The following is a 27,723-nucleotide window of genomic DNA, read 5'->3' as shown; positions in this document are numbered from 1 at the left end:
AGCCACCATAATGCATGTATTTTCTGCTTTACATGTAGGAGGGCACATTCCATATGAAGGCAAGAAGAGGAAGAAGAACTGTGATGAACTTTAATTTTTTTTGTGTATCTTTGGTTCATGAAACAATAGAACTTGTTGCAAGTTGTTTAGGGTATGGCTATATGTATATATATATATCCATAGGAAGAAAAGGGAAAGTGCGCCTTTCACTAGATAAGGAACATTTTATTGCTATTAATCTTAGCATTGTTTCTCTAAGCCTGGACTGATGTTTTACTGAATTCTACAAATCCAGAAGTATTTCAGGTTTGAATACCTTAGCTTTTGAATTTTTGAACTAAAACTTTAAAGAGTAGTATATACTACATTTCTCAGTATATACTGAGAAATGTAATTTTTTTGAATAATAATGAATGCTGTTCAAAGCATATGATACAGCTACACAGCTTTTGGCATGTTTGTGACTGGTAAATATAAGCAATATATCACAACATTGCTTTATTTACTTTGAAATGTGTATATTTTGAATTAAAATGCCACTATTAAAAATACACATTAGAACCAGATAACATGAAACATTGTGAATGATTATATTTTTGAGATTGGGTTTATCAGTAGCATTGGAATCCAAGATAAAGAATGTACCTTTTTTTCTTTCTTTCTTTTTTTTTTTTTTTTTTTGGTTGCTGTACCATTATATTTACTACCAATTGGTTATTTTAGGACACATTGTAAAGTGTCAAAGAGTAGCGAAAAGGCCTGAGCTAAGACAACAAATACCACAAAACTATAATGGTAAGTATTCTGTCTGTATTTTTTTTGAGTTATTTTGGCCCCTCTACTGAAAATCTGAGACCTGCTTAAGTATGCAGTAGAAGAAGTAGCAGTTGGGTTTTTTCCTTTTTGTCTCCAATAGCAGAAACGAAGTGACATCCAGCTTTTCTGTTGGCTTTGCTGCTTAGGAGCGCTTAGTATGTGTGCACATGCATATAAATAATTCCCTTTTCATGTAGTTTTTGCCAAAGTGCCCTCATTTGAGTGACATTTTTGCTCCATTTACATCAATGTTAAAATTTCCATTAACTTCCCCAGGGCTGGGATTCCACCTGTTTCGTCTAAGTTCACCATAGTTCAGTCTCATGTATTTAAAAGCATTTATATTTTAATTGCTTCAGTGGAATGCAGTTGTCGTGACCGGGAAATCTTGCAGAGGGCAGAAAGGATCATCTGGCAAGGAACAACGCCACATAAGGGCTTACTCAACAGAACAGAAACACTGAGCACTACATTCAGCGAGAAATTGCGTGGTAAGGGGCATTTCAAATTAATCTCCTTTTACAAAACTTTTTTCAAGTAGGATAGTGCTGCCTTTAAAGACTTTTGTCCAAGTTTACAGCTTCATTCCTGCATGTGTGTTGTTGTAAGCAACAGTTTAAAACGTGGGTCTAACGAGATGGAGACAAATCTGTTACCACGCAGAGAGCGAATTATGCAACTTGGCTGGTTTGGATAACTAATCATGACAAGAAAAGAAACAAAGGGTGAAAGTGAGTGTTAGCAATAAAGAAAAGTTTTATATAAAAAAGTCAGTGCTTTAGCCCACTGATTCTCTCACCTTTTCCCTCTGCATCTTGCCTGCAACTGTAGTTGTAGTAAAAGCTGTTCAGTGGAGCAGTTTTGCCTTGGCACAGGAGATGGAATGTTCTCTGCATGTCTGTGCTAAGTATGGCTTCAAACCTAAATTTCTCTACTTTCTGCTTCTTGGTGTATTTTCCTTGACTCTTTCCTGGATCCAGGTCTAATTCTGCCTTCTGTGTGCTTTAGCTAAACTCTGAGATAGCTGGAAAAATATGTTGCTGCAAAGACAAGATGGGATATCATCCTTTGGCTGCTGCTGCTTCAGCTTATCAGTTTTTCCAGTACTTCCTGGATTTAAAGAAGATAAGACAATGTATTGATATTTTCTCTGGAGTGCATCAGTAACTGCAGGTGAGGAAGTGTTTGGGATTTCTAAGTTGTTATTGGGAACAACAGATACGTCACCAGTTGTGGCTTTCCTTCCTATATTATGGGAGACACAGAGAAACCAGGTTTTGGAGGTCGTGACAGAGGTTTTTAAACATTAAGGTTTTTCTTTTCCCCAATTTTCATGTCACAAGTCATTCAAACTGTTTTTAATAATGTCAACAGTGCTGTCCATAAATACATATGGCAGTCCCTAACGTGGTGCTCCTCAACTAGTGTAAATCCCTGTAATTCCTTTGATTTATGCAAACTGGAATAATCCTGTTTAGTTGAAGATGTGGCCCAGAGTACAGGAAGTGTATGTATTAGCCAGAGAAGGTTGTAGCAGTTTCTAATTCTTCTACTTATTGCTTTCATGCAGATGTAAAGTATTTTTTTAAGTTTACATGGTCCAAATGAGGTATTTAGTTTTCTATTTGTAGTGTCAGTATTTTGCAAGGGAAGCAACATCCTTGCTTTACAGGAAATGAAGATCATATTTGGGTCTGGACCTTGAAGCATTACTGAAATTTTAAGAAGAAATATTTCTTTAAAGGATAAACTGATTGTATGTGCCAACTCTTATGCAATTAAAATGCTTAGCAACTTCAGAGCTTTATAGTCATGTAAAGTAGATGAATCCAGGTATTTAGGACATGTAGAAAGAAGTAAAAAAATTAGAATCTTGTAGCTTGAAAGAGCAATGAGTAATGCAGTTCTTCTCAAATTAAAAAAAAAAAAAAAAGATTAAGCCTTTTATTATGGGCAGGCTTTTTACAAAGGGTGTTTCAACTGAGGATCTCACAACTCCGAAACACAGAATTAGAGCTTAACATTGAGGCCTTTATCAAATGAACAGTCTGAAGGAGAAGAAGAATGCTCCGATGGTTTGTCAGCTGCAGGATTGGGCTCTTGCACCTCACCCTGAGAGGTAAGACAGCTTTACTTTCTGTAATTTTCAGAATGAGCAAGCAAGAAGTGTGACTTGCCTAAAGTTACACCACAAGCCTGTGGCAAGCCGTGGAATAAAACACCCCAGCAGATGTGTACGTAAGCTGCAATTTCATCTTTCTCTCGTGATTCTAAGTTGGGAAGAACAACAACTGTTTTGAAATTCAAACCAGGAAGATAATCATGTCTTTCCATGTGATTTGTTGGTTATACTGGCTAGTTATCTTGATTGAAATGAGGAAACACTGAGGAAACAAAATCTGCTGAGTGGGTGGGAGGATTTGGGGTATGGGAGCTGGGGGTAGAAGAAAGTTTACCCTATATATTTTCTGATCTGAAGACCAACTGGCTAAATTGATGTTAAGCTGATAAATTTTCATATGACCACCTTCCTTTTTTTCTCCCGTCAGAATAATTCAACTAGAAAAAGGTAAAATATGTCTTGGATATAAATAAATAAATAAATAAATAGATAAAATACTGAGGCCCTACTCTCTGTCTTCTATATATCTGTTTCTAGTTGTTTTACTTCTCTTTGTCCTTCTATCTGGTTCACATCTTTAAAGTGCAATTCAGAAAACTGCCACAAGCACACTTGGAGAACCTGACAAAAGTGCAGTTTGGCAAATTCAGCTAAGAGCCAGTGGCAGTGCTCAGTCTCACCATGCCATCACTGACAGATGATATTAACTTGTAAGATGCAAGTTAAAATGCAAGAACATTTGGGTTTGTAAATGATAGATTTAAAAAGACAGAACAAATTTCTGTAATTCACTGTGCATTGCAGCATCAGTGCCATAAATAGGCGTACTCTCTTGGTTGCTTGCATGGCTGATTTTTAAATTTATGGTGAAGTATATAAAAGTATCTAAAATTAATGTATGCTTACACTTAAAAGATAAAAGCTAGTTTCTGCCAGTATAATAATGTACATAATTGGTTCTTCACAGCTAGAAACCAGATACTCTTTCATTCATGCATTCATACCACGGCTGTCTAATTTATGGAACTGCTGAGAGGGTGCTTTTAGAGAGGTAGGGGGAAGGAGAAAAAAACTCCAAACATTTCTTACATTGTTACCTGACTTGGGATGCGCACATATAATTATGTAAAATCTGTGTCTGGGTGGCTGTTTGTTCTTTCTTGCAGAGTATTCTGTGCTCACTGAGTGGGAGGGTCACACTGTGAGACTAATAAGGACAGAGCTGCATCCCCCTCTACCACTCTTTGGAGACTCACTCTAGCAACTCCTCGGCACTACAGCAGCTCTGTACAGGCATTTTCAGTGCTTCTGGGGGACACACCAATAAAGAAATTAAAGGTAAGCCACTCACTATGTGTAGTCAACTATCTAGACATCTTTCATGTGCACACTCACACACGTACACTATTCCTGGCTTGTTTTGAGGTTTTTTTGTTCAAGGGTTTTTGGTTTTGATTTCCAAAACTGTCATTTAAGTTTATCATTGCTAATATTAACTATGTCTTATATAAACATGATGTATACGGTAAGTTTTTAATGTACTGTAATCAGCCTGTGCCATAGTATTCTGCTTATGATTGTGTAAATACCTTGCATATGCTAGTGGGTGACAATAGGTGTACGCTAAGATATGCAAATAAAAACAGCCCTGCTAAATGAGCAGTAATTTACAAAACTGATTAAACTGTTGCGAATTGCCACTGCGCTGATTGTGCATATATTTACGTTTAAAAGCCTACCTTGTAGCCAGCACGCGTGCCGGTGGCCTGCCCGCAGCGTGAGGGAGCGCGCGGGTGAGCGAGCGGGCTCGGGCGGGCAGTGCCCGGCGGGGAGGGGGCACCGCGCCGCCCGCGGCTCTGGGGCACAGCCCGGCCCAGGCCCGGCCCCGTGGGGCCGATGCCGCCCCGGCCGGGGCAGCCCTCACCTGCTGGCCCGGGCAGGTGCCGCCGCCGCCCCGGGGCTGCCCCGCTCGCAGGCGCCGCCGGCCGGGCGGGCTCCGGCCCCGCTCCGCCCCGGGGCTGCGGAGGAAGCGGCGGCGGCCGCCTGCCCTCCCTCGCTGCCCGGGTGCCGGCGGCCGGGCCGGGGCCGGGGCCAGGGGACGGGGCGGGCGGCGGAGGGAGCCCGGGGCCGGGGGCCGGAGAGCGGCTCCGGCAGCGGGGCGCGGGCGCTGCCCGGCCGGGAGAGCTGCCCGCTCGCCTTCCCGCCCGGGGGCTGAGCCCTCCCTCCGGCAAGCGCGGCTCGATCCGAGGGACACGGCGCTGCCGGCTGGAGTCCGCGCTGCCGGGGGCTCGCGTGGTGCACGGGCGCCCCGGGGGTGCGAGGGAGCGGAGCCTCCCGGAGCTGCCGGCGGAGAGGACCCGAGCCCGGAGGTGCGGCGGCAGCGAGGGGGTGGCGGTGCTGGTGATCAGAGCCCTTCAGAAAAGCAGAGCTCCGGAGAGGCAGCTCTGCTGAGTTCCCGATGCCTACTTGTAAAGCAGGTGCAGGAAATTAAATGATAATTCATTTGAACATGCATTCGCTTTGCTGCTGGTGGGAAGGCTAGAAAAGTTAATCATGATGTAGTTGCTGTCAGTATATGACAGAATAGCTTTCATGATAAATAAGGTGCCTTGCGAAAATAATTATAACAATTGCATCTTAGGTATGTGATTTCCTTTTCTTACAGAAGATGTGATTAGAAAAATATTAGATATTTTCTGTGTTTCATTAAATTCATGTGTATTTATATGTTGCAGTTGGCTTAGAAAGAAGCTTTTGTCCTCTAATGACAGTACCAGTTTGTGTTGTTGAAGCCTGTACTTTTGTGAGATTTAAACTAGAAATTCAGTATAGGCTGCTCTCGGCACTTTGTAAGGTGGAGAAATACTGCATTTTGGTTTCTTTTGTGGTTAAACAATTGCATGTTGCCTTTGTTCCATTTGAGGACTACCTTAGCAGTCACTGTAAGTGTTGTGACACCAAACAGTTTAACTAATATTTTGAATATTGAAAAATAATTTGCTGAGAAATATAAAAGAAAATTAGTAATTACTAATGAAATGAACATTCAGTGCCTTTACAATTAATATATCCAAGTTAGTATTTCTAAGGTGTTACTTCTGTGTTCATTAATAAAGAACTAAAAAGGAGTGTATTTATCATTTATTTCCAAACTGGCATAAACCTTTTTTGTAGCTCCTTAAACAGATAAATTATACACTTGTATATGACTAGCAATTTCCTCTTCACAGTTTAGAAGTTCTTGTTTGCAGCATTCTGACAAGGTGAGGTGAGAAGAATAAGACGAGATTGTTCTGAATATGCTTATTTTTTGTTTCAGATTTGTAGCTGTTTGTTCACATGTGTCCAGGGAGAGATGAAGTACATTGGATCCTGCGTAGTTTGGCTTTGTATGGCAGTCTTCCTCCTTCCTGTTTCTACTTCTCTGGCTGTCAGTGACCACACAGGTACTTCCATTTTTCTTGTCCATCAGAGGCGTAAATCTCAGTACTGAAAAATTTTTAGCAAATAACAAGAGGACATAGAAAATAAGCAATATGAACAAATAAAATTATACAAGGTTGTTTTAATCTCTTTTCTGAAATGAACTGAATTTGAAGCAGTTCCAGAGCAGCCTTTTTGCTTCCTGTGCTTGGAAGATTCATGTTTTTTGTAATTGTAGTTCCTAGGAGTTTCATTTTGTACTTTTCTTTTCCTACCATACAAAACAAGATTATAAATCAGAGTTTGCAAAACTTTTGTGAACAAAATCATGTGGCTTTATTAGTGCAGACCAGTTATCACATTAACCTAAACAGTCTAATGCTCATGTTAACTGCGCCTCTACTTAATCCCTAAACTTGGTCATATATTTCACACAGAATGAAAAAAACCTTTTTTTCCTAAGAAGATGGGGGAAAGAAGTAAAAAGATATTGTTTAACTTAAAAGCTGTTTCCCATCTTCTGCAAATTTTCTCATATTTCTCTGTTTTCCTCTTTCTTTTACTTTCCACATTTTATCTAGTGTTCTCACTTAAACTCTACATTGCCTCTCCAGAATGTGGCAAATTCTGTCTTAAAGACACATCATATGTGCTTGTCAAATATGGAACATTAGTTTTATAGAATTACTCAGCCTCAGCAAGTACTTCAACTTATTATAATTTTCTACAATTATTAGCAAGGAGAACATGTTTATTGCCATTTAAATTGACTTGGGCTTTTTCTCAAAAATAAAATTAACTCTTAGTAACGTTGCTCCTTTCCAGAAATCTTATGAAAGATAATAGAAACTGTACACACAACAACAACTTTGAATTTCAATAACTCATTTATAACTCAGGCCCAAGAAATTTAAAAGTCCATGACTAGGAAAATAATCCTTTTACTACCCTTGGAAAATATAAACAGTAATAATGAATAAATAATAAGTGTAATGTGTGGGCTCTGAGGTAATAATAATGCATTGTGAAGAGCCAGAATTTAAGTCAAAGTCTTTTTCCCCTTGTATTTTTAGGGCAGTGAGGCTAAGTGCTCTGCTGATGAATTATTCTTAACCCCTCTGAGAGAGCAAGCCTACATCATAGCTGTGAAATCATTCTGTCTGAAAGAAGATAAATAGGTTTTACTCTGTTATTGCTAGGTAGTGGGTTGCAGAAGGGAAGTTTTTAAAGTGCTAAAATGGTGCGGTATAGAAGGTTCCCAAGCGATATAGACTGAAAACTGTTAACACAAAATTCCAGAAAGCATTGTCTCTTTTCTTTTATATTTTTTTTCCTAATGAAATGATGCCTTAGTAAAAGTTGGGCCAGCCACAGAAGATGTGGCAGGTACACTGAACTGTGAATAAACAGTGTATCTGAACTGAGGAGTACATTCTGTTAGAAGTTTGTAGCTAAGCAGCCCATGGTGAAGTTGCAGTTTTCCTTAGCCTGATTGCCACAAATAGATCAAATGTGGGTCCAATTGAACTGTGAGGAAGAAAAGGAGAGGTTGAACCTCTCCTGTGAATAACTCAGGGTGTGCAATTGAAAGAGGCTTCTTTGGTTTGTGGAGGTACAGGCAGATGGTGAGGAATAACAAGCTGATAACTGCCAGCTTGAGCGGCTCTGCCAACAGCAGGTGTGTGAGTTAAGCCCAGAGATAAACTCCAGTTGATAAGAGGAAAGAGACTTTAGTAGAGTTTGCATTGAAAAAAGAAATGTGAGTTATAGACCAGAAAGCAGGAGTTGGGAATGGACCCAGAAGTGGAGCAGCGGTAAAAGTGGTACAGATCCTTCTGCCAACCTTTTGTTACTCCCCTCTGTTCAGCTGAACTGAGTCCTCTGTGTGGCAAAGTTGTCTTGCTCCAGTTTTATAATTTGTATGCAAGTGAATGTGTTACAGATTTGAAATCTGCTTTCTTCATGGAGAGAGTAATATCTAAAAGTTTGGGGGTTTTTTTCCTGTCTTGTATTCAGTTATTCTTTCTTGGGCCTTTGTTCCCTCCCATGTACAAGTTCTGTTTAAATCAGCATCTGTCCTTCAATATCTGCCTAGACAATCTTTTTGGTTTTCTTCCTTCAACAACATATGCATAGCATTTATTTCTCTGGGCTAAAATGGAAACTTTTCCAGCAAAGCTCATTTAGGTAGAATCTGAAATTATTATATTTACATCTTGATATTTCTCACCCAATCTACTTGAATCTAAAGGAATGGCTTCAAATACATGGAAAAGTGCAGACTAGAATTAATTTGAGGGTGGTGAGAGAAGGAAGTGGGTTAGGGGAAGGAGTGATTTGAGCTTTCTGAGCAGACATGCTGAATATACTTTGACTTACTCATTGGACCAATATTGTAATGAATAAATACCAGAATTGAAAAAAGAGTCAGAGGCTGAGAGAGTATGCTGGATCTTCTTGGAGCAGTCCTCCTTAGGCTCTGAGGGTGCCAGTAAGCATTAGATTCACATAGAAGATTTCTTTCAGTGGTCATGTTTTGATATGCTTCGTGTTCATTAGAAGGAAGCACTCGCTTCCCATGATGGGGTATAGCAAATCTGAGGGGAGAGAGTTCAGGAGTTTTCCAGAGGCATATTTTTGATCTGACTGCAAGCATACTTTCTTCATGTTGTCAACTTATTATTATTGGGAATACTTGGGGTTTGAGTGTGGACGTTAGCTCTTTCTGTAGTGACATGTGAAGTTCTAACTTGATCATTCCTGACAGTTTTATATTAAGAATACTACTATTCTGTCTCATTCCCAGATCATTGCTTCTTTTTCAACTTTCTTTTACAATTAGAGTTTTTTAAAGTCACTTGCTGATCCATGAAAAATGTAGTATAAACAGAGTCCTGAGACTAATAGGCATGGTGAATTTTCCTTGTCTTTTGACATGGAACGTGCTATGAAAAGTATTGACTGTGGATCATGATTTTAGATAGGCGCTTTAGCCCAAATACAGTGAGTGATTTCAAGTATGTAAATCAGTCCAACTTTTTGCTTTTAATGTTTTAGTACAGCTAGATACTTCTCCAAATCAATATAATGACCCTACAGTATCTCTCATGTTCAATGTCTTCATTTTCCTGATATTCCCATCTGACCTGGCCTTGAATGTTTCCAGGGATGGGCCATCTACCACATCTCTGGGCAACCTATTCCAGTGTTTCACCACCATTATTGTCAAGTCTAGTCTAAATCTAACTTCTTTTATTTATAACCATTAGGCCTTGTCCTGTCACAACAGGTCCCGATGACAAGTCTGTACCCATCTTTCTTACAGGCCCACTGGCTAGAAGGATGTAGTGAGGTCCCCCTGGAGCCTTCTCTTCTCCAGGCTGAAAACCTTCGTTCTCAGGAGAGATGCCCCAGCTCTCTGATTGTTTTTGTGGCCTTCCTTTGCACCTGTTCCAGCAGGTCCACGTCTTTCTTGTGCTGGGGCCCTGGAGTTGGATGCAGTAGCCAGGGTGGGGGACTTTTCATGAGAGATGATGGGCAGAATCACTTCTCTTGGTCTGTTAGCCATGCTTCTTTAGATGTAGCCCAGGGTATGATTGGCTTTCTGGGATGTGAGCACACATTGTCAGCTCATCTCCAGCTTTTCATCCATCAGTATTCTCAAAGCCTTCTTGTCAGGGCTGCTCGCAATTCCTTCAACCCTCAGTCTGTTTTGATACTGAGTATTTCCCAGGTGCAGCATCTCATGAGGTTGTTGAACCTCACAAGATTCCTATGAGCCCAATTCTCAAACTTGTCCAGGTCCCTCTGGATGACATCCTGTCCTTCAGGTGTGTCAACTGCACCACTCAGCTTGGTGTCATCTGCAAATATGCTGAGGGTGCACTCAATCCCTTCATCTATGTCATTAATTAATTAAATAACATTGATCCCAAACGGGACACCACTTGCCACTGTTTTCCATCTGGAGATTGAGGAGTTGACCACTCCACTCTAGATGTGACTGTCCAAACAATTAATCATTCTCTGAGCAGTCCACACAGCAAATCCCAACCTTTACAATTCAGAGATATTGTGGGGACCATGTCAAAGGCCTTGCAGAAATCCAGATGACATGCATAGCTCTTCCCTTGTCCACTGATGCAGTCACTCCATTGTGCAAGGCCACTGAGTTAGTCATGCAAGACTTGCCCTTGGTGAAGTGGTGCTGGTTGTCTCAATGAAGTTGAGAGGTGTGTTGAATGTGTTCAAGTTGAGAAGTTGAAGTTGAGTAGTGCTGGTTGTCTCAAATAATATGAAGACCTGCTTTTCACTACTTACTTCATTACTTCACTGCTACTTTCACTACTTTCTCTCTTCTTCATGGGAGAATATAGTTCCCCAGGGGCCTAGTGTGAATATCCTAATCCTTGAACTCTGTTTCTTGGATTTCTTATTTCTGCCTGCCAATGCTGTTACGTTACTTCATAACCATCTAAATAGTCACCAGACTTGAAATTGACTTCTTTACTGTATCAAGTTCCCTTCGTTCTTCCCACCCTTGTCTTAATTAACATATACGTTTTAATGTAATATAATCTTCTTTACAGAGTAAAATAACAGAATACAAAAAAATCACATGCCTGTATACTTGAGGCTAGAGATATGTAAGAAATCTGAATTCTTGACCTTGAAAGCAAGCCAGCTGGATCTGCTTATTTTCATTATGAATATGTTTGAGGTGGGCTTACTGGATATCATTGCTGATATTTGCAAGTGTGTGGCTAGCTCTGAAGAGGTTGCCTGTATCTGTGTGTTTATGAAGCCTGATCCATGTATGGGAAGTATGAGAAAAATCTTAGGTAATATGGGTTTCTGCCTGAAGCTTGAGTCGACACAGGACGTGGATATACATTAGGTTGGGCTTTGGTGTTTGGCCACTTTCATTGGTGTGGTCGTGGTTACTGATGGAAGCTTCAGTGCGTTTGCAATGTGCATGTCAGTGGTGGTAGACGGCAGCTAAAAACTTCACCTGAATGTGAAGTTTGGTTATAAAGTAGCAGATGGGTACTTGTGATGTGAATCTAGCCATTACAGGTTATACTGATCTGGAGAAGCCAAGACTGCCCGTTGGAAGTTTCAGTTCCCACTCAGGAAGTGCACACAAGAGATATCTATCTGTAAGAGGGAGACTGAGGCACACACCACAGTCTCTTTTGTCCTTGTTTGCATGGAATGGAAAGCTGAGCATGGTGCCTAGATGGAAGTTGCAGTGTGCTTCAACAGGTGTCCTGATCATTCCAGGAATTTGGAAAGCGCCATTGCACATTGCAACAGATATATCTACATGCAATGCCTTTTTTTTTTTTTTTTTAATTATGCTATTAGAAAAAAACCCCAAAAAATTCTTATTAATCTTAGTAATGAGGGAGATGACAATGATCTGTGATGTACCTGCTTGGTCTGAATAAATCAATATTTTCAAGATTATTGTATTGATTTTATATTAATAAGCTCATAGCTGGAACTCATTGATTTATGAAGATCCAGGCCAACTTTTTTTTATGGATAGGTAAAGATATCATTAATTTAAAGATACGTTAACTTGACCTATGATATCACTGGTTTAATATGAATTTTTTATTTCAGTCTACGCAGATGCAGTTTTATCATGTGCAGGGCAATCTAGTGCATAAATGTAAGCTTATTCTTCTTACTATTTCATGAATTTTATAATAATGTATTTTAATAGGCCAGGTAGATTCATGATTTCCCACTGGATTAAGAGCAAGTGTTTATCTTGTTCTTTTTCTTTCCTGAATGTCTTCATGTAGACCTTGTCGTTCAGCTGCCCACATGTTGAATGGGCAAACTGCCTGTTTTGTCTCAGGCTAAAGAAAATTTAAGGATCTTCTAGCAGTTAAAAAATCGTGGAAGAGGTTAACTATACAGGCTGTAACTGCAGAAAGAGTTTTCATCACTCTGTAGTAATGAAAGTTGTCAGTCATGGTATGGAGAGAGTTTGGTCTTGTTATTTGAGAGTTTTCCCTTAGCTCTCTGGTAGAAGGAATAGCACTGAACTAAAGGAGTGCAATAGAAGATTCGTGTAACTCTTTCAGTTCTTTTGGGGATGTGGAATACAAATAAATAACTAACACTTAAATGGCCTGTCTATGCTGTGACTCTTGTGCCACTGATAAAAATAGGTCCACGGTCCAGTCTGTGGCATGTGAGGAATCATCGCTATCATCTGGATAGCACAAAAATTAAGGCTTGAGTCTTTATTTGGAAGAAAGTGGCTGTGGGGAATAGGCTCAAACTTTCTAGTCTTTCACTGCTCAACGCTCATGTAAGTTAATGCTGGGGAAAAAAAAAAAGCACACTTGTGTCCCAAGTTCTCAAAAGCTTACATCAGTTTAGGATAAAATCAGCAATAAATACTCTTTGTCTGCTCTTAAAAGTACTGCCAAGAATTTAACCAAAAAGAGAATCTACCTTGAAATTTATTGAATATTTTTGAAAAAGGCCCTTAGGAAACCTGCTGATTTAGGAAAAAACATCTGTCCATGTATGTCTGACATTCTTTTGTGACTTCAGCCATAAATGGCTTCCTTTATGTCAGCTTATTTCTTAGAGCTATAGTTATGTAAATGTACCCTAACAGCATTCATTGGTTTAGAGTGGCTGTGTATAGAATTCTATAGTTCAATGATCTGTATTTGATTGAAGCTTGAGGTTTGTAAACTAAAGGGTATCTAAGGTGAACCTGTTTCTGTGCCATGTGTGTATACATCAACTGGTGTATTGAAATTGCTATGTTACTGTGTAATTCCAGCAAATGCTTTTCTCACTGTATAAAACTTCCTGCTAACCAAGAATGATGAAAGATTTCACTTCAGAGTTTTCAACATGAATATTCTTTACAGTTCAGTGTCTTTTCTGGGGAATGGGACTTTACAGAGTTTTTCATGCATATATTTCATCTCTTTTATCATGAAACTCTGTCTGTACAGGGAAAAACATGCATATCCATGTATTTATGGATCTGTATTAGGGAAAGAAAAAATTTATTCTCTGAGAGCCTTAGAAGTAAATTAATTTATCTGTGATGTTCCTTGTAGTAGTCAATTGTTAGTTGTAACTGTAATTTTACATGTGAAGTGCATGGAACTTAATGAATTTTACAAAAAAAAAAAAAGTGTTTCATCCAGTCTGTTCTTTATATAGTTGACATAGCTTTCATTACGCATATTATCAGGGCGTGTCTTTATGTCTGTATTATATGATATATTGTCACTTTTACTAGTTATTTCCAACTAGCCATTCTTAATTGAGATCAAATTCTGAAATATATTTAATAGCATTTAAGAGTTTTGAAGGAAAATATGCTGTCTACATAACTACATAATGAATGACAAATTTCACATGCTTTAAGATTACAAATTTAGCTATTTTTAATACCATTGTTTGGTCTGGATGCTCTCATGAAACATTCAAATATAGATAATTTCCAGGTTAATGGTAGGACATTCCTTACTTTTTTAATTGAACTAATGGTATAGAAGGTGCCTTGACCTTCACTGCTCAGCAGCTTCAGATACACCTTGGACATCTTTTCTGTTGCATCAGCTCACAAAGCTCTGTGCTTGATAAGTTGACAGGCCAAATAGCGCAACTTGTCGTCTTTGATTTACTAGGGTTTTTTTTTAAGAATTTAGCAGGGCTATTTGCAAAACTCGTTAAATAGCAAGCCTTATTTCAGACTCCTGCACAAAAGTGACATTTTCCTGTATTTCCTTCTTAAAAGTGGACATCCTTGTATATCTATTAAAAAAAAAGAGCATAAATGACTTAATGCAAGTAAGAAGTAATAATAATTAATATTGCATATTAATAATACAGTGTCTTATCTAAGGATTCAGTTAGATTTAACCTCAGTTTACCATGTTCCAAATTTTAGAACATTCTGTTTGCTTACCAAAATACTTTGGTCCAGACTACTCCCCTACTTAATTTTTGTGCTTTTTTTTCCCCCAAATACAATATTGTTTCATATTCATGAATGGGGGCAAATATTTTCTAGTAACACAGTGAGAAATACAAAAAAGAACTTGGAACAGATAATACTGTTTTCTAGAGTGTTATAAATGGAAACAGCATGGTAAGAATTTAATGGTTTTCTTCTGGCTATTGTTTATATGAACTTTAACCACAGGCAGCTGAATTAAAATGTGATAAAAATTCTATCTGCTTATATTATTGGAAGTGTAGTATAAAATTTGCTTTTGATTAGATTTTGTAATTTGTTTTATTGCTGCTTTTCATATCCTAAAGCGACAAAAAGAAACATTCCTGTCAATATTACTATAACTACCATGATAGTTTGTTCAATTCTGTTAGTTTGATACCATTTTACTGTAGATACTAAACTGTGTTCTCTTGAAGGTGCTGTGTGTCCTTTAATGAAAACTGTTTCCCGTCATCTCAAGCAAATCAACAGAGACAGTCGTGGTGTATCAGGTAAATGACCAAGCTAATATGGATATCTGTATTAATTAGCTGCTAATGTTTGCTGGATGTAATTATAGTCTGACTGAAGCTGGCTTTAAAATTGAAAGGTTAGGACAGAATGCCATCCCCAAGCACCAAAAGCTGCTGCTCCTCCCAGGAAGGTGGCAGCATCCCAGAACTTTTATCCCCAAAAATATTGGTTCAAGTTTGGCAGCCACGCTAATTTCCATGTTTTTTTTCCAATCATCCTGCATTCTTATCAATTCAGATGATAAAAGAACTAGAAAATTCATTTTTCAGGTTTTAAAGTCATCTACCCAAGTGAATTTTGCATGAATAGTTCTAATAAAATAAATATTGAAAGTTTTTCTGACTTCAAGTTCTACTTTTCTAAATATCTTGTCAGTCTATATTTCTAGAAATGCTGATATGATTGTATTCAAGTATGCTAAAAATTATTTTTTACTTACAGTATTTAAATTCCATTATAATTGTATTGTTTTGTGTTCTATTTTACAGGGTTTGATCTGGCAGAAAGCTTTTCTTTAAGGCAAACATCTTGTGGTGGGGAAAAGATCTGTTTTAAACTGGGAAGTGCACCTCTCATTAGAGATACAAGGTAAGACACTATTTTCATGCTTAGCTTTTAAAAGATAGAGCTCAGCCTCAAAGCTACTAATTAACTGGTTCACTGAAAATGCATCCAAAGAATGCCACAGAAAGCAGTATGGCTGTTTTTAAGCTTTTTTTCAGTTTTTTTCTGTAGGAAGCATTTTGATTTTGGTGTGCTATCCTTCTGGAATCTGGGAGTACATAGGTAGTAAGTTAATTGTAAATAGCACTTACTCAAATCATTATTCTAATACTGAAAAGTCCACTGTTAATACATTAATATTTATAAAACAAAGGAAACCCATAACTTTCATGGTATGACAGGAAGTATTATACTAATCTCCTCTCAGTGAAGTTGTCTGTCCTCTCTCACTACTGCTGGCAAGATTAAAAAGAGAGAGAGTATCACCATTTCCTTGAATGCAATTTTTTTTTTTCCCTGGTATTCACATTTTGCCTTTGAGCAGCAACAGAATAGTGGGCATTAGGTGTAGAGGAGAAAGTAGGCAAAATCCTATTCTGGCACAGGATGGGATGAAAAGCAGAGACTGCTCGAAAAATCAAAAGGAGAGTGAAAGAGAGCAGGGCACAATTGGATTGGATGGCCTTCAGTTTGCACAGGGACAAGGAAATGTCAAGAAGCAGTTAGGAATGTAGTTTCAAGTTCCCTGAGCTCAGTGGAGAGAGAGGATCATCTCAGAGCTTCTTGGTTGAGATGTGCTCTGAGTCATGGGACTGTGGTTTCTGTACAGCGTGTTCCTGCGATGACGAGGGAAGCAACTGTAATCCCATGTCTTCAGGTTGGGTATTTTCTGTTGCAAGAGGTCTGGCTCCAGCTTGCTTGGTAAAAAACGCACCTGGCCCTTGGACTTCCCCTTTGCTTGGATCCTGGGCATAGCACAGAGGGACTGTGAGCAGCGTGAGGCCAGGGGGAAGGAAGAAGAGCAGAGTTGGAGGCAACCAGACACAAAACAAATGATCTTTGTGGGAGGAGTGTGACTACGGAAAGAATTTATCTAGTAATTTAGAACGTTTACGTTCTCTAAGTTTTTCTGATATATTAGATACTGTAAGTGCAAATTTTTGTGCTTGTGTAATTGTGCAAAATTTAACTAATCACTATCTCTTTTTTAAAATACATTGGATGCTATGGAAGGAAAATTGACTGGACAAAATTACTTGAGACAAAGAGTGCTCTTCTTTTATTAGGACCTTTCCAATATCATCCAGATTGTCTTTAGAAGAGTAACAGGACATAGTAGGTACCACCCATAAATGTTTTTACTAAAAATTATTTTGAGAGATTTTTAGTAAGAAAACTTTCCTTTAAAAAAATATTAATTTTTCCTTTTTTTTACAAGCCTTTTTATCCAATTTATGGGAATTTTAGGGAAACATTAAACTACAGAAACGTAGAAAATGGAAGCAATAGCAAAAAATGTGGAGCAATTTTCCTTTAGGAATAAGAAGCTAAGTAGGGCTCAGAAATGCATCTTGTGAGCCGACTTTATTTTGAAACACTGAGAAAATTAGTGCCAAAAATGGAACAGAGAGGAGATAGAAATTGCAAAAGGGTTAATTATTTAAAATTCATATTACTTTGAGGTAAATTTCTTGATTCAAAGTATTGATTTCTAAGAATTTCTGAGTGGTTTCAGAAGTGGTCTGAGAGGTCATGTTGAGGTTAAAAAACATAAAGCTTTTTTTCTTAGCTTTATTTAGTGGGCCTGAATACTACTGTCTTTTTTTCTTCTTCTTTTGAAAACAGTTTATTAATGAAGGCAATGAAAATGGGGAATTCACACCATGGCTGATAGCTCTGACCTAGCAAAGCCCTAACTACCAGCTATTGCAAGGAAAGTCACAATGGTTGTTTTGTTTGGCTTATTTTTTTTTTTACTATATATTTTTTCCTATATTTTATGTCATCATAAAGGAGATGATGACATAAAATATAGGAAAAAAATTATAGTAAAGGAGAGAAAGGAGAGAAAAATGGCTATCTGGTTTTTCCCCATTTTCAGTGTAACTTGGGCAGGGGCTAAAGAATTTCAGTTAGGGGTAAACCTGGGAGGGAGGTGGCTTGGTTCTCATGGTCTCTTGGTTCTCACACTCCTCACTGTCCCTATTTTTTTATTCTGTGTATCCCCATTAAAGTAAAATGAAAGAGAAAATCTTTCTAGTTTTCCCTAGAAATATGCATCTCTAATGGATGAAAAATTTAGCTGGATGAAGCAACTGAGATGATGATTAATAAAATGCATATCAGTGCTAATATATGAATAAAATTAGGCAGAAAAATGAATATAGTTAGGCAGAAAATTAATACTGTGTTATTGATGATAATGAGGTAAGAGATAAGATTTTCAGTCAGCTTGCTGTGTAAGTAAGTAGTACCTCATACATATACCTTCCTGAACAATGAAAGGGTTAAAATGGTTTTCAATAACATGCAAGCACTGCAGAATTTCTAAAATTAAATCCTTGTTATTCATGGCAATAATCTTGCTCATCCTTTATTAACCTTTCTTCACACAAATGCATGTCATTAAAAGATGAATTCTGTTCTTAATTATTTCAGTTTGTTGAATATAAAATGTTTTTCTGGTATTGAGAGAATACTTCGGACAAATAGTTTTTTAAAATTTTGTTTTAAGTGTGTTGCTTTTTAAACTTTTCTGAACTTTTAGGATGATTCTTTAAAATAAGGGCAGATGGCAGATGGCAAAGTTGAGTTTTGGGTTTTTGCATGGTAGGGTTACAATAAAGGATAGTCAGAAACTTGGGTATCTGTCATCATAACCTTATAATTTACTATCTCAGTTACCCATGTACAAGATCTTTTAATTAATTCTTTTTATTTAAACCTACTTCTCTTACATTATGTCGGGTTGCGTGGTTCCAGACCCCTTGTGTTATTAGACGGCTTTAGGGATCATTCTGCCTCAGAAAATATTTCAGCAGACGTGGTGTGCAATAAGCAGCAGAACAGTGTTTGTTATCCATCCTGCAGGAAATTGAGAGTATCTGATTAAGCTGACTAGCAAGTATCAAGTAACTTGGCACATCTCCTCTTGCATTTCATTCATTCAGTTGTAGTGTGGGTAATAGAAAGCTATGCTGTGCCATTTTTCTTCTCTGATGCCATTTTGGTTTTTTTCAATGAACCTGGAGTAGTGTTTCACCTATTTATATGTTGTAAATAATTTACAATGCACTGTCAGCTTGGTAAATTGATTATGTTTATTTATGTTGGACTTCAGCTGTAGGTCTTTCTCTTTTTTTGTGGCACAGTTCTGTATATATTTTGTCTTGTAATAGCAGATGGATAGCTCTTATGCTTTATGTAAATGACTGTAAAATATTAATGGAATGCCAGTAATACTTTTCTTATTAAAACTTTGAATTGCTTATTGAAGTTCTCAGTGAACTTTAACAGAACTTATTCCTGAGAAAAGCAGTGTAACAGAGCTTTTGAGTCATAAACTTGTAGTAAAGTACTGTTAGGCAGACAATCTAATTATATAGTCATAATCCCACCACAGAATCATAGAAAAATAGTAACTATATAAAGGTTTAGTTTTATCTCAACAAATACGTCATAGAGTCATATTTCTTTTCCAGACTTTAACATGTTCTGCCCATGTAGTGTATCCCAGTGTGGCACAGAGTTTGCTGATAAAGGAGAACAGGGCTCTGTGCTGGTAGCATTCCTTTAGACCTGCCAGCAGTATTCAGTACTTCTGGACATGAAACCTTTTAGGCTAATCTTTGTTCTTCAGTTGCCTTAAATAGCTCTATGATAAATTAATTTCACTGTCTTTCTCCAAAGATGTATCAGACATGAGTTGCTCCTCATTCGCAATTTTCTAGGGTGCTGCTGGGCCATGTTTTTTTCCTTCTCTTAAAGCACCAATAAAGGAGATAATAAGCTGGTTTCGGCTGAGTTTCAGAATGTTTTTGAAATGGATGTTTATGATTAGCAAATCTTCATGGCACAGTCACAGTTTTCTTATTTTGTAGTTTGTTTGGCTTGACAAACCATATTAATTTGCTGAGGAGATTATCATAGCTGGCTGTTAAATGATCTGGGTTACAGCAGTTGGGATTACTCTCACGACTCTTTTAGGAATTCTTCCCCTTTCTTTGTAAGATACTACAAAGCAGCTTGGATTTTGACTGTATTTGGACTATGAGCTCCACCAGCAAAGTTGTTACTCACTGCTGCCAGAAGAGCTGTGGCTTGGGCCATATTTCAGAGAAAGTGTTTCACCTCCTTGGGATGTCTTGTTTCTGGAGGAAGAAATACTGTTCCCACTTGCCTCAGTAAATTCCAGGCAGGAGGATTCTTTCTGCTAAGAACAGAAATTGGTGATGAATAATATTTATGTGGGGTTTTCTGATTGTTTTTAGTGCTAAGCTTTTTAATTGCAAAAAAATGTGGAGGGAATTCCATTTTCCTAGAGCACAGCTGGCATCAGGTGCGGAGGTTTCTGTGCTCACTGTTAGAAGCCTTTTCACAGACAGCGATTTGCTTTCCCAAAGCCACATATCTCTATGTGAATTTGCAACCACTTTCTTTTGCTGTCTGTTCTCTGGCTGTATCTACTGAGACCACTCTCTTCACCAAACTAAAAAATATTGGCTTCCTTTCATAAACTTCAGCTCTCCATGAAGATCCTCATGGGCATGACTTTTTATTATTTTTGTACATGGCATTTGTTTCGAACATCAGAGTTAGTTTCAACAGTCTTCTTGAAAAACATTTTAAGACACATTTTAGGAAGTTTAATGCATTTTTCTTATAAATTATATAGAATAGATACACATGATAATCACTGATTTCCAAAACAATTAATTGAAGACTTTTAAAGTGTGACTGAAAATGGCAATGAGGTATTACCCCTCAGCAGCTACAATTATTCAAACCAGCTTTTATCTGTGCTCACACAAAATCCTGCTGACCTTTGGTCTATTAAAATATTAGATGGTTATACAAGAAAACACCTCTCCTTTACTATATCACACATTTATCTGAGGTCATTTGAGCAGTTGGAGCCAACAATGCTAAGACTGAAATGTCTGGTATTTTAGTTGCAGGGTATTTTCAAGAAAAAGGCCTTGCCTTTGGAATTTGCTTCCTGAGTGTGGGAGCCTGAATGTAGTACAATTTCTGATGTTTCTTCAGGTCTTTTAAAGCAGTGTATCAGAAACTGTAGTGATTCAAAATTTCTTTTATCCTGAAATCGTATATTTTGTGTTTATTTCCAGAAACTTCAACACTTACTCTATTTCAGAAATTAAAAAGAAGGAAAATACAGTGATTACTGTTGAAAGATCAAATTGGTGTTGTACCCACCTTGTAAATACCAATTATTTAATTTCACAGCTAAGGAGAAAAATGGGGCTTCTTACCATGTAAAATGACAGACCAATACTTCTTTTAAAGAATAATCACCTGTCAATGTCTTTCTGCATTTGGGGCCTTGTTTCTACCTGAAAATGTACAAGAAACATGGAAATTTTTATAAAATTCAACATTCAGGTATCAATGGATTTTGATGTCCATATTTGTTTGAATCATCCTACAATATAACATGTAATTTACTATGCAGAAAGAATTGGGAAAACAAAGACAGAGGTGGCAGAGGGGAAGAGTACATTTAAAAATGTATAGCACTTACATTAAAAGCACACTGTGAGGGAACAGAGAGTTAGAAAATATTTTTAAATCAAGCTACTGACTGTAACAAATTAGAATTCTTTGATCTGTAGTGTGTTCCCCTGAGAGTGGAACACTTAGTGGAGCAGAGTCACACCAGCTGAACTGGTAAAACATTGTTATATGAAGCAGTGTTCATCCTTTTATTTCCTAGTGATGATGTTTTTGCTGTAAAGCACTTGCAAATAAAGGGAAGAGGCTTTTGTGAGGTGTGTGCTTTAAGGGCACTGCTCCACAGCCAGAGTGGGCAGGAGACAAGCAGTGTTTGTGTGGAATCCCATGAGCCTCATGGCAGGCCATAAACAAAACCAAATAAACAAAGCCAGAAATATTATTTGGAAGAGAATAAAATTAGGAGCTTGCTTTCACAGCATCCATCTCCATCTCTCAGCCTCATCTCACTTCCTCCACATCAGCATCAGCCTCTCTGTTCAGCGAGGCTGGCGGCTGATCCCTGTGGCTGTGCCATCTGAGCAGCCACAGTGGGGAGGGAGCAGGAGAGGCTGCCCCCAGCCCCAGCAGCACTGCCTTTAGCTTAAACAAACCCTGAAACTCTACCTTGAGTTTTTAATGGTTTAACCTGCCCTGTGGAAAACAATCCCAGTGTTCCGATTGAAACAGCGACATCTGCAATTTCACTTTTGCTATGTATTCCTGTAGGGAATTCCTTTCTATTTTCATCTGAAATGGATGCCAAAACTATGTTTCAGTTTTCTAAAACATAGATTTTCATAGATACTGCAATTGCAAGACAAAGTTGTTGTGTTATTTGATTTCTAGATTCAGCAGGAGAAATTAATCTAGATGCCTTTCAATGACCCTTGTTCAAAAACTTGGACACAAATTCTGAAGAAGGTGTTTCAATTTACCAGTACATTAACTGAAGGAGCCTTAAGTGATTCCAGAGTGTGGGGAACTTTCAGAAAAGTTTACATGCCTCTTACTCCCTGCCAAACATGCTGATTTTTAAGATCTTTGCTGTGTTTTCTTGGTTTGTCTTGGCCACCTTTTTTGAAGAAAAATCTGTTAAAAATGAGTACAAGGAGGATGCAGATCTAAGTCTTTAATAAGGTCTGCGTTTGATAGTCTTAGAACAAAAGCATGGTTGCAAGATCAGTGCAGATAAAGTTTCTTGGAAAACCAGAATAGCTGTGGGTATCTGCAGCCATGCAATAAGCAACCACACAGAATTCAATGATATGTACTGGGCATAATGCACACAGCTGAGGATGCACTGTAGCCCCGTTATGTTGTATATAGAGACTGAATGATCATTTATCAGTTTTGCTGATTGAGCTGAGAGGATTCAAGTGTCTTTATAAAATGCATATAATTTTTCTAGCTGAAGCAATGGTGCCACATGCTTCAGAAGTAATTTATCAGCAGGCGGAGGGAAAAAAAACCAAAACAACAAACAACCCTGTAATAAATCAGATCTTTCTTTTCCTGGCTTTTATGATTTAACGCTGTGTAATCTAGTTGGCTTTAGCTATGCTGTCAGGCATTTCTCCTCTTAACTAAAGTTCCACCTAGAAAAATACGTTTGTGCTGCTATATCTGTGTTTATACCGGGGCTTTTTGTTTAAACATGTCATAGAGATATCATACCCTTCCCCCATCTTGCCTCTGAGTTTTTAGGTTTTATATCTAAAAATAGTTCATGGTCTGTCTCACAGTGAAACTGCCTGGTGTTTTTTTCATTACCCTGATTTTCATTTATTTTCATTTGGCTCTGAAAGATTTTTGGCCTCTAGCATTTCTATGTGGTTTGCTCTTTGCAGTTTTTATCATCATTCTATGAAGTATTTTTTTTGTTTATGGAGATAAATTAAAAATTTTTTAAAAATACGTCTTGGATTTTGAATGGACAGTACAGTCCATGTTCTGGGTTTTTCACTTAGAGGTCTGGGTATCAATTTGAGTTCAATCCTAAGCATTGAGAGTTTGCTGATTGCAGTCTTGCCTGTCTCAAGTGAATATTTGTCATGCCGCAAACTCATTTCAAAACTTGGAATGATTTAATAAACTTCAACTTGAGAAACAATCTGTAATCTATAGAAACAAGATGTACAGTTATTGGTATATTAACAGAACCACATGCAAGAGATCATGTTATTTTTGGATTTAGTCAGTGTGACTAGTTCCAGTATCTCAAAATTCTATTAAAAAAATAAATCATAAAAATACTCTGGGGTTGGGCATGACAGTTTAGGCTTTGAATAACTTATTGATTATTGTTCCTAATATGGCATTGTGCTTCTAATTTTCATAGGAAAATTCATGTATCTTTCATTTTAGGGATTAGACTACTAATTATTGATACACCTATATTAAAAATGTTAATGTTGAAGCTCTTGATCAACTTCAATTTCCCTCTTTTACTCAGTTTTCTTTGTGAACTCTGCTGAGAGTTCTGCTTAGATTAGATGTGCGGAATTTTTTTTTCACTGAAAGTTTTGTAAAGGGTTGAAACAGACTGCCCAGGATGTGGTGAAGTCCCTATCCTTGGAAGTGTACAAAGGCAAATGGCTATGGCACTTGAGAACATGATTTATTGTGGACATGGTGGTGGTGCTGGGTTGGACTTGATGAGCTTGGAGGTCTTTTCCAGCCTTAACAATTCTTTGAGTCTATGATTCTGTGAGAGTTTGGTAAGAAATTTGTGTGTTCATAATCTATGGTGAGCAGTACTGATTTACTCAAATACTTTTGAATGCATATCCCAAAAATATTAATTGGTTAAAGCACGTGAGGTTTGCTTTTCACCACTCCTGAGAAGTAACAACACAAATAACATTATTGAGGGGCCATGACTCTACACACCTTTTTTTCCTGTTACTGGACCTGTCTATTACAGGAGCAGTTCAGAATGCTAGGTGACTGCCAGTTTAAATTAATCTATGAAATAAACAAAAAGTATAGTAGTATTCACCAGGAGTGTATACAATAACGAGAACTGATTGCCAAGGCTTGCAGGGAAGAAGTGCCATTCCAATTCTTGCTCTGTGGGGGATGCACTTTGAAGTGCAGCATGCGCAATTGCAGCGTGAAATTACTGCTCTTGCTCAGGATCGGCATCTAGCAGTGACTTGTACAGAATTAGTAGATAATGCTAACTCATTTTATGGGTAAAAGTGGTATTTGAAAACAGGAAGATTTGGGATGTGAGTCTTCTATTGCAGTAGTTTGTTTGACTTTTTAAAATATCTCCTGTGAGAATAAGTTGCTGAGAATTAGAATGTTTAGCATATGGCATTATATTCTAATATGAACTGTGAACAATATATGATAAGGACAGTAACTAATAAGATAATCATGGATAGAGGCACTGGAAGAAAATGTATTAGAAAAGGACTAAATATAAAATGTAAGTTCTAGCAGTACTTTAGTAATGAAGCTGTATATGATGATTTGAATGTCTGAAAAGGAAATGCCATCAGATATCTGTTAAGTCAAAAAGGAGTAAAACTTTGAAATAATTTCTTTTTTTAATAGTCTAGTTTTCTTTCCAGAGAACTTCTTTTAAATTTAGATAGTGATAAATAATTGCATTACTGTTAGTATGTGGAGATACGCTATGCTACCAGGAAATTACATAAGCTTAAGATTGGTTAATTGTGAAAGTCTTAGGAGGACTGAAAAAACACTTCGTGATTCAAGATAGCTGAAATGGTTTCATGGAAAGGAAAGTCATGACTCATTAACCAATTAGAGTTCTTGAAAGATCAAAGAATTATAACATACCCTTGCTTCTTTTTTTCTCCCTAAAAATAAGTTAGAAATACTCATATGAATTCATATTATGCCTAAGAATATATTTCTTCCAACACCCTAACTTTTTTAATCACAATTAAGTTTAAGTGTCATCTCTTCAAAAAGCTTGTGCTGATTTTGTTCTACCACACAAGTGAGTGTTTACTCCTACCCAGCTAGCTCCAGGTGATCCTGTGAGAGCAGGGGCCTTGGAACAGATGATCTCCAGAAGTTCCTTCCAACCTCAGCCATTCTGGGGTTCTGTGATTGTATTATAAACTATTCTGTAAATAGGTTCTTTTCCATAGGAATGTATTTTTCCATAGTATTGGGTATGTAATGTCATTGTCAACCATGTAAATTATAGGGTAAGAGTGAATTCATCAAAATGCAGGTTTTGTAATGGGGTAATGAGAGAACCAAATACTTCCTTTTTAAAACTTGCAAAATATTTTTTTCATCTCATTGCATGCTTAAATGTTACAAATTTATTTAATGAAAAATATTGGTGATAATAGCAATATTTTCTTTACTGTTATAACTTTTTTTACTTTTTTGTCTACTAGTCTGATATAGTGTTAGAATTTTCATCAGCAGTACAGACTCTAATCTCAGTCTTACTGTTGAAAGAGATGATAATGGCTCATTCTGTTTCTGTTATTTTGCATGAAAACTACATGGATGATTTAACCTCAAGTTGCTGTAGCTGATGCATTGGTTTAATGCACAGTTCTTTTCTGCTGTGGAGCAGTGAGCTTTCCTCACTGTTTTGAGGAAAGTTTGTGAATTCCTACTATATTAAGCTTCCTTGCTTGGATATAAGACATCTAGCCTAATTCCCCAGTCTGAGAAGGGCTCCTGGTCATATTCAGTGTTCTTTCAAGTTTGATGTGAAGCTTAGAATTCACCTAAATAAAATGTTTCGTGACTTATCTGTATCACTACTTGAGGTATCCTCTCAACACCTCTGTCTTGAGTCAGATGCAAGGCCCCAGCTCTCTTTATAAGCTTTGATTTTTGTTTCTCTCCTAGCGCTTTAAAGGGAATACCTGGACACTCCCCAGCTGGATCTGACAGTAACAGGGTTAGCAAATGCCCATCACTGGGGATGGTCTTTGGTCCATCCTGTTAAAAATAGTTATGACTCAGCAGATAGCAATGTGGGTATTTTTAAACTGCGTTTATTTTTAACCCCATTTAATCTGTAACTTAAAAATAATCTCATTATTAGAGAAATTGTGAGAGTTGCAGGCTAAGCTGTACATACTCTTTGTTTTTTGGGATTTTTTTGTTTTGTTTTGTTTTTTAAACTGGAATTAATTATACAGTCTAAGTCCTGAGACTTAATAAAAATAATTTCCAGTTTCTGAAAATGCTAGTAAGTCTTCTGATGTGGTTTTTGATCATTTCTTTTCCATATTCGTTCACTAAAAATTTGTGAATGTTCACAGTTTTTATATACTGTAAAAGAGCGCCTTATTTATCTAATTATCCTTTTAAGTGTAAGCAGAACACCAGGCTTAAATATGCATAGACTAGTCATGCTGTGTGTAGGGGGTGTTAAAGCAAAAGCATGTTCTCTCTGTAGCTTCACTCTTGCAGCTGACAGCTACTTTTTCGGGTCTGACCCTGCTATCTGGTGTCATTAACCTTCTTTCTTACTCAGATCAGATCTCTTCTGTTGGTAACTCAATCTTCACTACTTACACCTTCTTTTTTGGGGAGATCAACTGGAACCAAGGCAGGTAGATATACCAATTTGTATCAGAGTTGTAGGCTCTAGTGCCTTTGGTCTTGCCTGTGCTGTTTTTCTCATGCACTACTTAGCACAGCTTGCTTGCAACTTTAGCCAGGAATGAGTTTGTTTATTTATAGGCAGTCCTGCATGCTGAAGAGGAGGAGCCTAGTTATCCAGACAATTATTTGGGGTTAGCAAAAAAAGCACCTCGTAGTTTGGTGCAGCTGCACTCCAGACAGCAGTCCTGGCTCTCCCTTTCCACTGCCAGCCATGCTGTTAGCACTGTGAGTGCTCAGCATTTTCATATGAGGGACTCTGGCCTGTGAGATGGTTTGCCCTTTATCATCAGCCAGGGTTGTCTAGGACTTGGCAGAATGAACCCGGGAAGGAAAGGGAGAGCCTGTTCCAAGTGTAATCAGCAGTTCACTTCGCTAGTACTTGTTCCATTGGTTCATTGTAAAAAGCTACCCGAAGTTTGGGATGGGGATGAGGGGAGACTAAACAGGAAGAAATTGAGTGTTCTATGGAAATAATGTTTCTAGGTTGGGTAGCATGATGTCATGCAGAAACACACAAGGTGCCTTCCAAAACCCCAGCGTGAGAAGTAAAAGGGTGTGAGTCTCTCAGCATGGAGCTCTGCTGAAGCTGAGTCACCCTCCTCTGTACCCAACTAAAGAGACCATTGTGCAATCAGTTAGTGTCTCTAGGTATCTGGACCAGTGGGTGCTTAGATTTCTTCCTCCTACAGGGAAGGTTGAATGGATATATAAGCTAAGTAATTCCTGATGTCACCCCTCCTTTCCATAATATGACGTGCGTTTTATCTCGGTGTTCATGGCCTCCAGTAGACAAATTGTCTATTGTAGTTTGAATTTTCTTCACTTTTCCAGGCAACAGCAACCACTTAAATGCACAAATATTGAATACTGTACAGTAGCTCTTGCTTCCTACTATAGGATAGGAAGCATATAAAAATGCATGCAGAGCAATTTTCTCTGTCAGTTGCCTGCCATAGGTTACCATAATTTTTTTCATTAACATCATCAG

At 37.8% G+C, this 27,723-nt stretch overlaps 1 protein-coding gene across 3 annotated transcripts in view; it reads left to right on the top strand.

The window, feature by feature from the left end:
* The first annotated feature begins 4,128 nt into the window (after window positions 1-4,128).
* Window positions 4,129-27,723, top strand: part of COL19A1 (collagen type XIX alpha 1 chain) — a 181,860-nt gene continuing 158,265 nt past the window's right edge. For 2 of the 3 annotated variants that reach the window (XR_010027253.1, XM_063152974.1), the window contains exons 1-4: window positions 4,129-4,276; window positions 6,258-6,384; window positions 14,786-14,860; window positions 15,371-15,470. Coding sequence is in view for 2 of the 3 variants with exons in the window: in XM_063152974.1 (XP_063009044.1) it covers window positions 6,294-6,384; window positions 14,786-14,860; window positions 15,371-15,470 (266 nt within the window). In the remaining variant the exon portion in view is untranslated. Of the gene's footprint in view, window positions 4,277-5,256; window positions 5,416-6,257; window positions 6,385-14,785; window positions 14,861-15,370; window positions 15,471-27,723 lie in introns of those variants that run through there. The other variant, XM_063152975.1, reaches the window with a different exon arrangement.

Source organism: Melospiza melodia, chromosome 3 (genome assembly GCF_035770615.1).
Source record: "Melospiza melodia melodia isolate bMelMel2 chromosome 3, bMelMel2.pri, whole genome shotgun sequence".
NCBI classification, from domain to species: Eukaryota; Metazoa; Chordata; class Aves; order Passeriformes; family Passerellidae; genus Melospiza; species Melospiza melodia.
This window is presented reverse-complemented; position numbering and strand designations above follow the sequence as displayed.